Below are 18721 nucleotides of genomic sequence, written 5' to 3'. Positions count from 1 at the left end.
CTACTGGTTGGCATAGGAGTGGGGTTCCCAAGTTTTTGCCAGCACGACCCCATTTTAATGAAGACTTTCCTGCTGGGACCTCAGACACATACAAGTTGCCATTATGAAGAGCAACATGGCATCCTTTGCACAGCGTGACCTTGCACGCACTGTACGTGAGAGGTCACGCTGCATGGAGGATGCCATTTTTCTCTACAAAATGGCTTCTACACACACAGTGTAGGACCCTGTACATATGGTGCATGTGAGGTTATGCTGTTATGCTGCTTGATGCCTGTATCCTCCAGGCATCATGATTTCTCACTCACTGAATGTGCAAGGTAACGGTGTACATAGCAAAATGGTGTCCTTTGCATAGTACGGATCATTGCAATCCCATCTGGTGATGGGGTCACTACCCACAGTTTGGGAACTGCTGGCATAGGAGCAATGGTTTTCTAGAACAAATGGGAATAAATTTAAAATTGCTGTAAAGCATAGCTTTACTGTACAGGTTCTCGCTCTGTCTTTGCTTCTTTTTATTCATGAAGTGTATATGGCCCCGTCTAGTAAAAAACCCATTGTTGCTACCTGCACTTGAATTTTTAGCTCTTTTTGGACCCTGCCTTTGAGTTTGTGAAGTACACTGGGACCCTAATTACAGTTTAGAGCTCTGGGCGCTATTGCAATATGATAGTTTAAAAAAAAAAAAAAAAAAGACAAAACTAAATCTTTATCTACGCACTGGTTTCAAAGCAAGGTAAGCTGCACCAGTGCAAGTCACTTTTTGTGCAAGTGCAACACATCTACACTAGGGACTTGTATGGGTACAGTTCCTCTGGTGCAGCTGTACCAGTGCACTAACAGTGGTAACAGAGCTTGAGATGTATCTAAAATGTTGGGTATGTGTCCTCGTTTCTAACAATCCATATTCTTTACCTATATTTTTGTGTCTTCTGCCTTCTGATTAAGGTCAGATCACCTGGTTTGGCTATGAAAGCCCTCGTAGCTTCTGGGACTATATCCGAGTAGCTTGCCGTAAGGTTTCACACAATTGCATCTGCAGCATTGAGAATATGGAGAATGTCAGTTCTTCTAGAGCAAAGGTAAGAAATAAAATGTCAAGGTGGCTGCAAATTACCATTTATTGTATGTACATGTTAATCTTTTTATTTTTGTTCCCAACAGGAAAATATAACTGGCTAAGTTTATCCTGTAAAATCCTTCAAAGATTTTTTTTGTTTTGTTTTTTAACTATCTATTTATTTGGGAAGTTTTACAAATCCTTGCCATGTAAATAGCAGAAACAGAATGATAATCATTACAATAGTGAGCTTTTTTTTTTGTTTAGAGAAAAATGTAGGAATATAAATCTCATCAAATCTTTCTATTTAACAGAGTGTTTATCATATAACAGGCTGAGCCTGTTCACACCATCCAAAATATATTGTTTCTGGTGGTTTTTATTGAGTGAAACTACTGACTCTACTCATATTTATCAAATCAGCATGTCTATCAAATATTAATATTTTTTAGAAAAAGAAGTGTGCTGTTTTTTTTCCTGCAGGTTAATGTACTTTGTCTGAGTCCTGAATATATGGTACCCAAATATCAAAGTATCTTTGTCCTCTTTTTAATTTTTCAGTAACATCCTCCCATTTATTTTGGAACCATTCTTCTCAATTTGGGCTATTTTTCTTTTTCAAGTGAAAGGCTATCAGTTATCTGGTGGCTACTAGCAGATGAGAGATTAATTCTTCATTTCTTTGTGACAGTTTCCTCTAGGAAGCCCCAGGAGGATTACCAGAGGTATTAAATACACTAATAATTTTTGGGAAGTTTGGTTATGAAGTGAATCCCAATACTCTCTGGACTTGTCCACTCTATGTGCATAAAAATCTCTTTTCAATTTTTATATATAAATAAAATAATTTTTAACCTGACTGGCATACTATTGAAACAATATCTTAAAGAAATTTTCTATTATCATGCTACACGCTGAGGTTGCAGGTCCTGTTTCGCAGATCAAAACACATTCCTCTGGGGGTAATTTGTCTATACAAATCCTTCTTCCTCTGTGTCATATGGGGACATTTCTTTGTTGGGAAAGTTGTCTGCGAAGTTTGATAATGTTTTCTCCCCAATTGACCAGAAGCCAACATTTCTATTAAAGTTAATTTCTGTATAAAAACCATTTTTCTAGAAAGTGGAGAAAATAATATCTAACTTGAAAGTGCCTTAGGAGTGTGGGCCACTGTGTTATCTCTCTGCCACAGCAAGAGTGAGCTTTGTTGGAGATTAGACACTGTGTGTCAGCTCCCAGCCACCCCAGGGTGTCTTCTGAACCAGCAAACTTCTTGAGACTCTACCAGTCTTAGTCTTGCGGGTAACAATCAATGAACTCCAGCCGAAAGCACGTCGGAGTTGTCTCTCTACAATGTACAGACCCTATTACTTTGCATTCACTGAAGATATTCGCTGCTGTTTTAAAGAGTTAGGGCATTACAGCTTAGTAACTTAATTGCGGTAATGAACCCTTCCCTTCAAGCACAACTGAGTTGGTTTGAAGGAAAAATAGAACAAGTTTATTAACAAAGGGATATAGGATAAGTCAGGGGTAGGCACCTATGGCATGCATGCCAAAGGTGGCACGTGAGCTGATTTTCAGTGGCACTCACACTGCCCGGGTCCTGGTCACTGGTCCGGGGTGCTCTGCATTTTAATTTAATTTGAAATGAAGCTTCTTAAACATTTAAAAAACCTTATTTACTTTACATATAATACTAGTTTAGTTATATATTACAGACTTATAGAAAGAGACCTTCTAAAAATGTTAATGTATTACTGGCACGCGAAACCTTAAATTTGAGTGAATAAATGAAGACTCGGCGCACCGCTTCTGAAAAGTTGCCGGCCCCTGCAGTATAGGGTGGTGTTTATGTGACCATCACTTATTTGCACTGTAGTGTCCAGGAAGTGGACCTCTTGTGTGGACTGGTCTAGGCTGAGGTTGAAGGTGTGGTGGAAATTGTTGAAATCCAGGTGGAATTCTTCAAGGGCCTTCTTCCTGTGGGTCCATATGATGAAGATGTCATCAATATAGCATAAGTAGAGGAAGGGTGCTAGGGGACTGAGGAAGCGTTGTTCTTCTTCGAGTAGTGTCCCTATGGGTGCTCCACTTTAGGTGTCTGCACCTCTAATGGGAGACTTTTGGCAGCAGTGTCCCGTTGAGCCCAGGCATGTGCTCTCCCTCCCTCATGGTCTGCCTGGAGGCTATTTAGCACTGCATGGGCGAACCCCCCTCACTTCCTTCTCTACTTCCTTTGGCCTCTGACCAGTTGTCCCTTCCTTATTTGTGTCATTAGCATAAGTAGTAGTTGTTTTGTTACCTTTGTTCTCCCTAAAAGTACTCAGGCTAGTTTTGTTTTATTTTATTTTATTCCTTTGGCTTAAAAGGAAAAGAGAAAAAGGAAAAGAACTTCACTTTCCTTCCCTGTCTGGGGGCATTCCCCCTTCCCCCCAGGCATCTAGTAGACTCATAATTATTTTCTTTTTCAATTACCAAAAAAAAAAAAAAAGAAAAGGAAAAGAAAGACGCTGTTCTTCTACATATTCCTCCCTGCTAGAGGATGACAACCCCCTGCTCAGGGGCTTGCCTGGCTCTCTCTGCTCCAAGCGGTGCCTCTCCTGCCAGGAGTCAGTTCCTGTAATGGCCAGACACTCACTGTGCCTGGGAGACCCTCACAGAAGTGCTTTACCTGCCACACTGAAAACTGCAGGCTCACAGGAGCTGGGAGTGGAAGTAAAAATTCCTCCCTATAAACACTTCAGTCTGCAGGGGACTCCAGTGGGTGTTGACCCCGGATCATCCCCGGAGTCTTCACTTCAAAAGGGGTTGAGTGGTGAAGAGGGGGAGGGGGGGGGAAGCCACCAGCGGACTCCCCCTGGAAAGGCTCCTCCGAGCAACTGGCCAGCCAGAGGGGTGTTCCCCAGTGTGGCCATCTCGGTACCGACCCCCGAGTAGCTGGCCAACGAGTGGGACTCCCCAGAGCGGCCACCTTGGTAGGACAAAAAGAAAAGGAGTACTTGTGGCACCTTAGAGACTAACCAATTTATTTGAGCATAAGCTTTCGTGAGCTACAGCTCACTTCATGCATCCGATGAAGTGAGCTGTAGCTCACGAAAGCTTATGCTCAAATAAATTGGTTAGTCTCTAAGGTGCCACAAGTACTCCTTTTCTTTTTGCAAATACAGACTAACATGGCTGTTACTCTGAAACTTGGTAGGACAATACCAGCAGAGGAGGAACCTCCTGCTGTGAGCTCAGCTGCTGCTCCAGTTAGGCACTGGGGCTTCCTGCTGTGAGCTCAGCTGCAGCACTGTTCCACAGGGAAGCTCTGGAAGCTGAAACCTGAGAAGGGGCTTCCTGCTGTGAGCTCTGCCCTGCTCTGAGCTCTGCTCTCTGCACCGACAAGGGGCTTCTGTAAGCTCTGTGCTGCTCTGAGCTCTACTCTGGGCAACTAGTGCACCGAGAGGGGACAGTTACTGTACCATCTCTAAAAGAGCAACACAGAGAAGTCCTGCTGTCAGCTCTGCTTCGGCACCCACACACCAGAGGCTTCCACCTTCCTGCTCTGAGGCAATGGTACCATCCCCTAAGGAGTGGGGTCAGTTACCGTACCATCTCTAAAAAAGCGGCATAGAGAGAGCCTTTGGTGCCAGATGCAACAAAACTCCCATCTAGGAAGTGTTCTGCACCTTCCCAACCATTGATACCGACTACAGACACTCCTCTGGGGTTCCGGATGAGCCCATGGTAACACAGGTGCTTTGATACTCTGGAGGCCTGTGGCCTCAGTACCCAGGGAGAGACAATTACCATACCGTTTCTTAAAAAAAAAAAAAAAAAAAAAAGTGGCACCAACAAACTTTTTGTACTGGGCAAAACTTTCATTTAGGGAGTGCTCTGCCCAACTATCGGTACTGACAATGTACCACGGACCCTCCTCTGAGGTACCAAATGAACCCATGATACCACATGAGCTCTGACACCCTGGAGACCTGATGATTGGGGAAGAACCACAATCCCCATTTCTTGGTACCAGGACCCCGGTATCCGAGCACATCCCGGCACCCAGAATCGCTCTTAGCACTGGGCTGTATACTGCCAATACCCCAGTCAGCGGCACCCTTACCCACTGACGAACATGACACTGGCCAGGAGGAGATCATTCCCTCCCACCACACTACAAGGGTCATCCCCAATTCCATCACGCCAACTGCCCGTGCCTGGCTTCCTGCCTCTCCCTCCCAAGGCCATATTGTAACTCTTTGGGTATATACACACATGGCTCCACCGTCTCCAGTGTCTCTCAGGGAGAGTCCACGAGATGGTTTGCTACAGCCTGGCACCTGAGCCAGGGCAGGAAAGCACTTGAGCCAGGACAGGAGAAAGCTTTTTCAGAACAGGAAAGAAGGGGGAAGGAAAAAAAAAACCTGAAGAGGAAGCTACCTCTTCAGCACACTTCTCCTCATCTCTCCTAGATGAGACTGTGCTGCCCACACCTCATCACTAGGTGAAGATTTAAGAACTTTCTGAATCTTACCAAGAGGGTGGCAGATGAGCTGCAGATTCCCTTACAAGAGGTGGCAGATACTCATCACAAGTTGGTGGAAATTCTGCATACTACCTTCTCATCTAGAACTGTCCTCCCAATTAATGAGCTGATTCTAGATCCTACCAAAACCATCTGGCACCAACCAGCAACGGAATGTAAACAAAAAGAACCCTACATCTCTACCCAAAGAGGCAGACTTTGTTTTCAACATCCGCAACCCAACTCCATGATAGTGGATGTGGTTAATGCATGAAGCAAGCAACATAATGCCAAGTCAACTCCATATAATCAGGCTTCTCAAGATGGCGTATTCATCGACAACTTTACTGTTTAGAGTCATAAATTACCAAACTGTCATGGCCAAAACAATTGTGTTAATCTTGGGAAACCCAGGATGTTTCTGAAACATTACTGGAAACACAAAAAGAACAGATTCAGACCATTCTTAGAGAAGGTCAGTTAATAGCCAGACCGGTCCTAGAGACACCACTGGATGTAGCTGTTACAGCTGCCTGCCCAGTCTCCATGATAGTGGTACTGAGGTGGGTTGTGGTTTTTTGGTTTGTTTGTTCGCTACACCCCTCTAGATTGCTGAAAGAGCTACAGACTTCCAATTTGAAGGGCCAAACTCTTTGAGGAGAAAACAGATTTTTCTCTCCACATCCTGAAGGATTCTCGGACTGCACTACACTCCTTAGGAATCTACACTGTGGAACAGAAGAGAAGATATACTTCTCAACCACACCACAGATCACAATCTTCTCAATACTCACCATGTCTGTGCTGTTATGAGCCACAGTGTAAGAGGCCCAGGGCTCAAATGTGAGAACAGTCTGCACCCCAGTCCATGACCTCTCAAACTGCCTCTTATAAGCACTTTGATGAGCTGATCGGGGGCCTGAACAATGAAACCTTACAGCATCAGCTGCCATCTATACAGCTGTCACGCCACTCAGAAGTCACCTTACCTTACTTCTCAGCAGTTAGGACCAGCTCTAGAGGAAAGACTGATTACTAGCCCTGAACCTACAGGGTGCCTACTTCCATATCTCAATACAGCCATCCTACAGGAGATTTAGTACTGCTTCCCTTTGGGGCAGGATCATTATAGGTACAGACTGCTTCATACCGGGTATTCTCCAAGATTCACTTCATTGTAGTGGCATACTAACCCCGGTACAGTGACTGGACTTGATCAGCACCAACCTGATGCAGTACAAGTGAGAGCGCTCCTCTCACTACCCACATTCACCACCCTGGGACACGTCTCCCTAATATGCTGGGGAGCTCGCCTACACAACAACAAAGTTCAGGACAAATGGCCTTCCACAGAAATGACCTTCCATATCACTCTTTTGGGGCTAAGGGCTGTCAGGAGTGCCTGTGCACAAACTCTGCCTTTCATCAAAAACACCACACAAAGGTTATGATGGACTTAATGTGACCTGTATGTTTTGTATAAACTGCCAAGGAGCTGCCAGATCTCCTTCCCTCTGCAAGACAGCATTCAAACTTTGGAACTGATGCACCCATCACAATGTGCTCATCTCAGCTATCTGTCTACAAGGGATACAAACAGGATAACCAGTCAGTCTCAGTTGGAATTTTCTCATGACAGTGAGTATATGCTGAATTCAGAGGTGCTTCAAGATATAGCCACTCTTTGGGGAACCCGGCCTATGGATCTCTTCGCTACTTATCGGAACAAGAAACGTCCTTGGTTACTGCTCCAGGGCCGGCTTGGGGAAACATTCACTGGCAGCTGCCCTCATCTTCCCAGTGGACAGGGCCCACCTGTATGTCTTTTCCCAGTTTCCTACCCTATCCAAGATTCTACTGAAAATTCAACAAAACAAAGCGAGAGTTACTGTGATTGCCCCTCTTGACTATGACAATTCTGGCTCCCTTACCTGACGCAGATGGCAATATGCCCTCCTGTTCCTCTGATGTCAGCCCATTCCTCCCCCGCTCTTTCAAAACAGTGGGCTGACCCTTCACCCCAACCCATGGGTCCTCCGCCTCCAGGCTTTGATCTTTCTTTGTTCCAAGGCTTAGAAGCAGAATGCTCTGACAAGCTGAAACACATGTTGCAACACAACCACAAGTTGATCACTCCGCATACCTATCTACAAAATGGAAACGACTCCAAGTTTGTACCATTCCAAAGGGACAGACCCGACCTCATCTTTCCTCCCTTTGATTTTGCACTACATTTTAAACTCTCACTCAGTTCCCTTAAGGTACATCTCATGGTGAAAATGGCTTCCCACTTGGAGTTTGCTCAACCACTAATGCGTAGATTCTTTAAGGGCATTGGGACTCTCTTCCCCCATGTGACACCACCCGCTCCAGCCTGGGACTTTAATCTAGTTCTGGGATTGGACTAGACCTGCCTCTGAGTCCAGGGCAACTTGTTCTCTCTTACACCTGTCCATGACGACAGCATTTCTAATTGCTAGGCACATAGGAGAAATAGCGGCCCTGATGGCACACCCATCGTTCATGGCCTTTATCTTTAAAAAAACAAAAACAAAACAAACACCTCTAAGGTCATATCCCAAGTTTCTCCCTACTTTTTCTGCACTTTCCATATGCATCAACAGATCCATCTCCCTGTTTTTTCCCAAAACCACATTGTGACAACTGGGAGACAATTGTGCATATGCTAGATATTAGAAGGACATGAGCATCCTACTTGGACAGGACTAAGGACTTCAGGAAATCCCCTAAACTCTTCCTTTCATCCACAGAAAGATTCAAAAGCTGTGAAATCTCCTTAAAGACTATCCAAAAAGAGTCTCTAGTTGCATTAACCACTTAGCAAGGGCGCAATTTGCTCCTGTCCATACGCACTCCATGAGATCGGTTCCTACCTCAATCACATTCCCCTATCTCCCCAATCTATAGAGCAATGTTTGGGGCCTCTGTCCATACTTTCGCAGAACATGCGATCACTGAAGATTTGGCCGCTGACACCATCTTCGATTCCCCAGTACTCTCTGTAGTAAAAGACTCTGCGCCGAAGCCCCAGCCTCCAGTGGTGGGTACTGCTCCGGAGTCACCTAAAGTGGAGCACCCATAGGGACACTACTTGAAGAAGAAGAGGAAGTTACTCGCCTTGTGCAGTAACAATGGTTCTTCGAGATGTGTGTCCCTATCGGTGTTCCACAACCCGCCCTCCTCCCCTCTACTTCAGAGTTCTCTTTTGGGCTCTGTGGTAGAGAAGGAAGTGAGTGGGGTTCGCCCATGCAGTGCTATATAGCCTCGAGGCAGACCATGAGGGAGGGAGAGCATATGGGCAGGCTCAATGGGACGCTGCTACCAAAAATTTCCGATTAGAGGTGCAGGGGCATACAGACACCTAAAGTGGAGCACCCACAGGGGGACACACCTCGAAGAACCATCGTTACTGCACAAGATGAGTAACTTCCTTTTCTAAGTCAGCCATTAAAATGTTGGCATATTGTGGGGCCATGCAGGTATCCAGAGCAGTGCCATTGACTGGAAGGTGTAAGTTGTCCCCAAGTCTGAAATGATTGTGGGTGAGGACAAAGTCACAAAACACAGCCACCAGATGTGCCATGGCCTCATCAGGGATACTGTTCCTGATAGCTTGTAGTCCATCCTCGTGTGGCATATTGGTGTAAAGAGCTTCTACATCCTGAAAACACCATCTTGGCCACCATGGAAGATCTCCAATGCATTGTAGTTTCCTCAAGAAGTCGGTGGTGTCTTGAAGATAGCTAGGAGCGCTGGTAGCGTACGGTCTGAGGACAGAGTCCAAATAGCCAGATAATCTTGCTGTAAGAGTGCCAATGTCTGGGCTTCCAGGATTTCCAGGTTTATGGATCTTGGGTAGCAGACAGAATACCCTTGGTCAGGGCTCTAGGGGTGTGTCTGTGTAGATTTGTTCCCGTGCTGTAGCAGGGAGTTTCTTGAGCAGATGCTGTAGTTTTTTTGGTACCCCTCAGTGGGATTGGAGGATAGTGGCCTGTAGAATGTGGTGTTGGAGAGTTGTCTGACAGCCTCCTGTTCATAATCCGACCTGTTCTTGATGACTACAGCACCTCCTTTGTCAGCCCTTTTGATTATAACGTCAGAGTTGTTTTTGAGGCTGTGGATGGCATTGTGTTCTGTGCAGCTGAGGTTATGGGCCAAGTGATGCTGTTTGTTCATGATTTCAGCCTGTGCATGTCTGTGGAAGCACTCTATGTAGAAGTCCAGTCTGTCATTTTGACTGTCACTCCTACCTAGAGTGTTAAATCAAGCAGGACCATGTGCTGATAGTGCCGGTGTGGCCTCACCAGCATTGGTTTTCCTCTTTGCTGAGCCTCTCAGCCGAGGTTCCTTTGACGCTTTCATCGGACACAGACCTGATATCTCAGGACCGTGGTCACTTCTTCAGTCCCAACCAGGAGGCTCTTCAGTTAACAGCCTGGATGTTCCATGGTTAACACCTCAGAAGGAGAGCTGTTTAAAGGAGGTACAAGATGTGCTCTTGAATAGTAGTAAACCTTCTATTGGGTATACTTACCAGGCTAAATGGCAGAGATTCTCCATCTGGTCCCATCAAAAAGGCTCTGTTAAAATACATGCTAGACTGTTAAATGGTGCTCCACTCACTGCTAGTTGGTTGCCTCCTCCTGGCTATTCTGGGTATTAGTTCATCAGGACAACGCCGCTTCCTGTAGTTGCACGCTCTCACTCCGTTGCTCTCTCTGGTCTGCTGCCCCTCTCTCACTCCAGGAACTGCAGCGTTCTCTTCATGACTCAGCCCTCCAGCCAGGTCACTCAGTGCCCTCCCCCCCCCACCTCTGGGGTATAGTTCTTCAAAGGCACAGTGACCCAGACAGTCTTCCAGTTCATTGTCCCACCAGTGCTCCTTCCCAGGGGGTAGGTGAACCCGGTCTCGCCCTCTATTCCAGGTTCCAGTCCACGGACCCTCAAACCAGTCGTTCTGGGCTTTGCTCTCTGTCCTCACTGCTCCTGCCCTGGACTGCTTCCTACTCTTCTGATATACTCTCTGAGTATATTAGCTCCAACTTCCTGTTCCCAGGGTGTGACTGCAGCTTTTCTCAGCAGTCGCCCCTGTGTGTTGCCATCTTCCTTGTTTTATAGGTCCTATCACTTTGTGCCCAGCTAAACCTGCCTGCAATCAATCCCCTACTCTCTGGCTCTCCTTCCAGGGGCGGCCTGTGGAGTTAATAGGCCTATCTGGCCACCTTAAGCCCTTTCAGTCCACCCCATCACATGGACTATTTGTTATACCTGAAACAGCTAGGGCTTGCCATTAGTTCCATCAGGGTCCACCTATCAGCTATTTCAGCTTTCTACCCTTAATGCATCTTCCCTTTCAATCCCTGGCTACCTGTTCATTTCTCCACCTCTCAGTGAAAGTTGCCACCTCAGTGGCAATCACCTCAGTCAGGAGAGTGGATGAATTAGAAGCTCTAGTGTCTGACCCTCTATATTCAGTCCTCTACAAGGATGAGGTAAACTTACCCTCTCATCTGAAATTTCTCACCAAAGTGGTCTCTCACTTCCACATCAATCAGACATTATATTTATTAACTTCTTTCCCTAAGTCTCATGCTCATAAGGATAAGAAGAGACGCCACACATTAGGAGAGGGTTAGCATTTTACTTGGAGAGAACTAAACCATTTAGATCCTCCCAATTGTCTGTGGCAGTTGCAGACAGTATGAAGGGCCTTCTGGTCTCTTCTTAGTTTTTAATTTTGTCATGGATCTCCTTTTGTATACATTTGTGCTATGACATGGCCAATGTAACTCCACCAAGTAGGGTAATGGCTCATTCAGCCATATCACATGCAGTGTCTGCAGCCTTTCTAGCCTGTGTGCCTATATTCTGGTTATTTGCAGAGCTGTAACTTGGTCTGCAGTGCATGCAAGATGGCATAATGAGAGGCAAATATAATAATATAGTGATGATGCCAGATTTGGGCTGCTTGTCTTTCCATTATTATTCTGGTAGACTCTAATCCCGCCTCGAGATTGAACTGCCTGTGAGTTACTTGAAGTGGAATGACATGTGAAATCACCTGTTCTATAATTATTTTTCTGCAAGATGTGTTGTATGTTGATTCCGTAACCCACCCTTCCTTCCCTCTCTTATCAGATAGACTCTGATAAAAAAAAGAACTGAGGGGGGTTGGAGATGGCTCTGCCCTTATACTATCACGCAGCAGCACAAGGCAGCAGAGAGGGCGTGCACTGCCCCAACGGGTACCACTGAGGAAAAAATCTCTGACACCAGTGCACTTGGCATGCACGCACCTGAAGTGGAATGGACATGTGCAACACATCTTGCAAAACAACAGTTACAGAACATGTTAGTAAACATTTTCCCCCTGTGTAATACAAATAGTGGAGATGTAGCGCTGTTGACTTGCATAGCTGCTTTTGGGCTGGCATAAAAAGCACTAATCCATTTAAGAAGTAGGGGCCAATATCCATATGGGACTAGATATTAAATATGTAGTTCCTCTCTAGACTAACAAAAAGCTTTCTATACACCAAGTGATAAAATAAATGTGTGGTTTTTTTATTTGGCACTACGAGTTATTCCAAGGATATATGGATATTATATCCATTATATTACCATTTGTCTATCTTTAATTAATGCAGTTTGATCTGGGTTTATATAAACGGAGAACATGGGCTGCAGTTGGTTAGCTAGTATTTTTGCTAAAATCTTTATAACAATTCAGCAGTGAAATGGACCTAATAAGAGTTGCATATATAATTTTAAAAAATAACTAACAAGATGACTTGCCACATAATTAATTGCTGGTAGATTTGATATAGTTTGGAAATAACTTGACCTGATCGTTTTAATTAGGCAACAGTTATGATTACCCCAACAGATTGTTTGGAATTATTTCCTATCTTTTGAATTAGGATCAACTATCATATAAAAATTTCTTCTTTATTGTAGAAAGCATGCCCAGGTTTTACTACCGTTTCAGTCAATAGTCTGCTGAAGCATGTGTGTGCGCGCGTGTATGTGTGTATATACACACATAAGTCCTTACTCTTTTAATACAATTTTTAAACTCTTGATATGGATGTGTGAAACCAGTGATAGTTGGTGTCTGCTATAATTGCTCTCTTTGGCCTGGATCAGAGGTGGGCAAACTACGGCCCGTGGGACCGTCCTGCCACGTCTGGCCTGTGTGACTGTCTTTGAGCTCCTCGCCGGGGAGGCTAGCCCCCAGCCCCTCCCCTGCTGTCCCCCCTGCCATGCAATCTCCGCTCACTGTGCCGTCAAAGCCGCATGATGTAGTGTAGGAATGTGCTACTTACAGAGCACCAGGACTGGCAGCCGTAAGTAGCACATTCCTATGAGGAGCAATTTAAGACAGTTACACCTGTGTAGGGAAGGCTGTGCCTCCCAAAACAGCCTGGCCCCCACCCCTTCCTACTCCCTGACTGCCCCCCCTCAGAATTCCTGACCCATCCAACCCTCCATGCTCCTTGTCCCCTGACTGCCCCCTCCCCGGACCTTCGCCCCTAACCACCCCCCTGGGACTCCACCCCCTATCCAACCCCCACCTGCTCCCTATCCCCTGATTGCCCCGACCCCTATCCACAACCCCGCCCCCAACAGGCCCCATGGGACTCCCACGCCTATGCAACTGCCCCCTGTTCCCGGGACCTGCCTGCCCCTTATCTAACACTCCCGCTCCCCACCCCCTTACCATGCCACTCAGAGCACCAGGACTGGCAGTCGTAAGTAGTACACCGTAAGTAGCACATTCATACAGGGAGCAATTTAATACACTACACCTGTCCCTCCATACAGTTTCGGAACCCCGATGTGGCCCTCAGGCCAAAAAGTTTGCTCACCCCTGGCCTAGATGATCACAATGGTCCCTTCTGGCATTAGAATCTATGAATTGTGTGACGAGCCTTTGTATATAATCTAAAGTAGCTGGTGTCTCATTTACGAATTTTTGGTTTGGAGCATGCCACCTGTTTACTGGCGTTTGATTTGGGTATATTTGACTGGTATCAGTGAAAAAATTTAAATTAGAAAACATTGTAGACTGCACTGCCAACTATTTAAGAACACACAGTTTAGCTTTTAAAATTATGTACAGACAAACACCATTTTATAATATAATTCTGTGTAAAATTACTGATTAATAAACAGATTTCAGTGATTGCAAAAATGCAGTTTACAAGGAGTTCCAAAGTAAAGGTATGTTGCAAAACTTATTTACAGAAATAGGTATGGAAAGTTGCCAAAGCTTTGACATCTGTTTTCATTAAATTAGAAACATTTTGTACAACTCTGAGTGAAAGTTAGCCACTCCTATATTCTTGAAGGAAAGATTGCTACTTCAGAATTCTTATTTGAATACCCTTTTAAAATGTGAGAAATATGTTTTGTAGTTTTATTTTCTTATTCCTGTAGTCAAGTATACATTAAATAACAAATTTATATTTTTAGTAGCAAATTGCGTAGTGGCTTTCCCCCTCCAGCTGTAGTGGTCTGATTGCTTTCCAGAGGTTTCAGAATGCTTTTTAGTATGTGATTTAAATATTTGATATTGTTTCTTCTTCCTTTCAGGGCAGAGCATGGATCAGAGTTGCACTTATGGAAAAACATTTGTCAGAATATATTTCTGCAGCTCTAAGAGACTTCAAAACAACCAGGTCTTACAGTCCTTATATTTGCTTAATGCTAAATTTCAAAATGTTGCTTCGGCAAAAGACCCGGGTTCAGGAATGAACTTGGTACTTGATCTATATAAGAATAGAAGTAAATAGCAGAAATGGTGTATTTAGTTTGTGTGAGGGGTATCCGTTGCTGCCCTTGCAGACTGATCTAGAGGCCTATATTTGTATGTTAGCATTGGCATAGTTGGAAACTCGTATATTCCTCTCTGATGATAAGTTTGGCTTTTTTTTTTTAAATGGAGATTTTGGAGAGGATCAGTGAGATAGGAAACTAAACTTTGGAAGAGGGGTTGGTGCTTGTTGCCTACATAAAGGTAGAAGATTAAACATTGGTCTGAGGTCTTCTTCTCAAGATAGAGGAAGTGCCATTAGATTAAAAAGACTTCAGAAACACAGTGGAAGAAGTATTAAATTTGTCCCAGTTATTATGGAAAATTTCCCCAGGCATAACTTAGGGGGGGAAAAGGAAGAGACTTCCGGTGAAGTACTTTAGAAAGGACAGAGGAAAAGGTTAGAATTAATGCACACGAGTGCTGGTTACAGCTGTGAAGTACTGCTGTAAAATGTAATAACTTTGGTTATATTTGATAATATACCAACTATATAGTTTTATTGCCTTAATAAAAGAGAAGGCAATAGTGGCTAGGAAATCTAATATGAGCTTGTAGTATGATAGATATGGTATCAAAATATGTTGCTGCTGTTTTGGGTTGCTCTTGCAGGGGCTTCATGTCATAGAGCAGAGGGGTCTCTGTATATAGAGCTGAGACTGCCCCTATAATAATGCGAGTATCAGGCCTCACGATATCAGAGAGACTTAAATAGACTGGAGAATATTCAAAGAACAGCAACAAAATTGAGTAAGGGAAAATAATTTCACTTGCCATATATTATTGTTCTTGACTTTTTGTCCATGGATCTCAAAGTGCTTTACAAATCTTAAATTGCACCAGCGTGAGGTAGATATTATTCCCATTTTACAGATGAATGAACTGAGCCTTCCAGTCACATGCTCTTTGCTTAAAATTATGAGCACTTATCCAGGTATACTTACACCTTGAAGTGTGTGAGAAATTCTGAAAGCACTTAAGCATGTCTTTTTTTTAATAAAACTCTTTGTTTTATTAATTTTTTCTTCTGAAGAATTTTGTTACAAAAAAAGTCCTCTTAAGCGGTCGCTTCTTGTTCATGTCCAGTAGTTCAATTTGGTAGGTAATAGATAACAATTATTATGATTAGCTGGCTGTTTCACTAGTTTAGCTTTTAGAAAACAAACCTTTTTCACCATCATTTGGAATGCGAGGAAGTTCCCAATAACCTTGAAATGTATACAGAGTCTGTGTTTCAGTAGACCTTTTAAAATTAAATTAATGGTTGTTATACATTCAACTTATGAAATTACTTTTAGTAATATTGAACTTTTGGCACTGGAAGTTTAGATTTCCAGTTACTCAGCACTAAAGCAAAACATTTGGTGTTCCTGATCCACAAGCAGCAGAGGACTAAACCAGTGATTTCCTGTGTGTTGCTATAGAGTTAACTGAATTGTCATATAAATTTGTGTATAATTATATCAATATCAGTTGAATTATCCAGAATTATTAGTGAGAGATTTATTTCCTTAAATTTTTTTTAATAGAGATGACCAAAATTTTCAAACATGAGTGCCTAAAGTTAGGCACCTAAATAAATGGCCTGATTTTAAGGGTGCTGAACATCTGCTGGTGCTATTAACTTCAGTTGGAGATGGATGTGGTTAGCCCCTTTTGAAAATCAGGTCATTTATTTAAGTGCTAAAATGTGGATTTTGGAGTCTTACCTTAGGCCCCAGTCTTTCAATGATCTTTCACGCACGATGTGAGAGTCTTTCCCTCAGGCAGGGAAAGGCTTCAGCAGTGGGGAGGCAGTGGGACGCTACGCTGCTAAAAATAGGAGTGCAGACTGCTAATATAGTCAACTGTTGAAAGTTCAATCTGAATAGTGGGTCTTAAATTTGACTTTAAGTACAATTAAGAAATATAGATGAAAAAGGCTTTCTACAGTGGCATCAGTTGTCATTCTTTCAGTAGGCATGACACACATTCTCAGTCACAAGTAAAACTCCAATTGTGTGTCCCTCTCTCTTTTTGGGGGGCAGGGGGTTGTTTTTTGGCTTATCCTTTTCTACAGTTATTTCTCAAGGGCATTAGACTCGTAATACATTAATTAACGTATATCTAGTTACTTTGTTTTGCACTGTCTGGATTTTATACATTTTAAAATAGTTTTATTATTATGGAGCACTTCCCTGCCCCCCCCCCCCTTGAGTTTATTGCTTTATAGTGATCTCTTCCTTTGCTTTACCAGAAGTGAAATATGAATGCCATCTGGGCATCCAGTGGCTGTTTTCATATATTTGGATTTAAACAATTTTAAAAAATTTAATAACTTGAATAGTCAATGTGATAGCTGAATTATTATTTAGAACAGAGATTGGTGCTCGTTTCTGGGGGCGGGTTTGTTTGATTTGTGTGTGTGTGTGTGTGTGTGTGTGTGTGTGTGTAGGTGGGGTGAAAACCATTTTGTTTCTTGCAGGAGATTTTATGAAGATGGAGCAATTGTCCTGGGAGAGGAAGCAAATATGCTTGCTGGCATGCTGTTGGGACTCAATGCTATTGACTTCAGGTATTCAGTCTGTCTGTCAGGATATATACTAAACTATATATCCTAACTTTTTTTTTTTAAATCATTTGTAGATTCTGGAACCTTAAACCAGTTTTCAGTGTAGTGAAAGATGTCTCTTTTATATACTGTGCCTAGCACAATGGGGCCCTAATTTGGTTGGAGCCCGCATATGCTGCTATAATACAAATAAGTAATATCCTTCATGAAAGAGAATATCAACTGTGTGCTCCAACATGGATTTTGGCTTGTGTATGCATGGTTCTTCATTTCTTTCCTCTTCTGTCTCACTATATTAAGGTAACCAAAACACACACTTCTGTGTGTCCTAGTCTAAACTTCAACTTATGATCATGGCTTCAGTTGCTGATATTTTGATGCATTAAGAGAGACCACTTTTGCATCACATCCATTATTCTTCAGTTCTTTTCCTTCTGTACTGACTAAAAATGTTGTTCACATAACAGAAAGTGTTCCTTCATTAACATCAGAATGTTTAATTTTTGACATCTGTCAAATTTGTGAGTTGCATGAGTACTTTGGGAATTGCAGCTCAAATTTCAGGGAAAACACTGATTTAAGTGACTAAAAGGATTCTTTTTAATGTTATACTATTTTAAGTTTGTCCGTTCTAGCATACTGTAGTTGATCTTAAAACAAATGTTTGCTTTAAATGTTCAGAAATGTGTCAAAGTGCTTCAGCTACTGTACACTATAGCAGGATCTGCAGTAAGGAGTGTAGTTAAGGTGGTGGCACTAACGGTTCCATTCTAGCTTCCTGTTTATCTTCGAGTGTCCTCTGCATATTCCCATTCTTGGGTTGTGCCAGTTGGTGCAGCCTAGACAGTAGAACCTGTTCTAAGCACTACCTGTTAGAGTGCTCACACACCCTCTAAAATGTTATGAAGGCAAGGCTATAATGTGGCATCTGTTCCCCAGTTCCTTCCAACCGCAGCATTAGACAAAAGTGAACCTCTCCATATCTCTTGGATCTGGAGCTTTTCTCATCTATAGTACCATTAGGTAGGTAGGTATTTTAGAGTTAATGTTAGATACTTAATCTCAGACACTCTGTTTCCTTCCCCAGACCTAAAGCAGAGTTCTGTGTAGCTCAAAAGGTTGTACCTTCCACCAACAGAAGTTGGTTCAATAAAAGTTGTTACCTCATCTATCTTGTCTTTCTCATACTTAATACTGTTAGTAGAGTTAGAATTTTTAATCTCTCTCTGTTCTAACTATAATAGTGGAGCCAAAAATTAGAGGAGCAGTCTTCAAAAGATGCGCTGTGTGTCCAGAAGTATTTCTAGCATCAGACGTTAATGTAAGGCACCTTACATGTCTTGGTGAAAGGCACATTCCACCCAGAAGCTCCATCTGCTGTACATTTACTCCAAGAATGTGTCCAGACCAGACAGAATGGACCACGGGAACTCTTACTACTACTTCGAATAGTGCCCCTATGGGTATTCCACTTTAGATGCGTTCGGACCCCCTACACCTGAGATTGGAGATTTTAGGTAGCAGTGTCTGTCCATGGTATGCCTGGCTCTCCCGGGTTTAACTGTTGCCTCTCCTGCCATGAAGTAATCCTGGTCCATGACAGAAATTTCTGCTGCTTTTGCTGTCTTGGGGAGTCACATGTGCCTCAGAAGTGTACTTTCTGCTTAAATTAAAATCAAGAGCGAGAAAGAACCATGAGCTAAAACTCCAGCTGCTAATGATGGAAAGTTCAGTCCGACCAGCCTTCTCCTCCACCAC

General features: G+C 43.4%; 1 protein-coding gene across 4 annotated transcripts in view; it reads left to right on the top strand.

Annotated features, from left to right (window-relative positions):
- The window catches only part of RUNDC3B (RUN domain containing 3B), a 139826-nt gene that overhangs the window by 39141 nt on the left and 81964 nt on the right, over nucleotides 1-18721 (top strand). For all 4 annotated transcript variants that reach the window (XM_074945981.1, XM_074945979.1, XM_074945978.1 and 1 more), the window contains exons 3-5: nucleotides 952-1085; nucleotides 14193-14278; nucleotides 16877-16966. In XM_074945981.1, the coding sequence (XP_074802082.1) occupies nucleotides 952-1085; nucleotides 14193-14278; nucleotides 16877-16966 (310 nt within the window). The remainder of the gene's footprint in view (nucleotides 1-951; nucleotides 1086-14192; nucleotides 14279-16876; nucleotides 16967-18721) is intronic.

The sequence above is a fragment of the Natator depressus genome, chromosome 2 (assembly GCF_965152275.1).
Source record: "Natator depressus isolate rNatDep1 chromosome 2, rNatDep2.hap1, whole genome shotgun sequence".
NCBI classification, from domain to species: domain Eukaryota; kingdom Metazoa; phylum Chordata; order Testudines; family Cheloniidae; genus Natator; species Natator depressus.
This window is presented reverse-complemented; position numbering and strand designations above follow the sequence as displayed.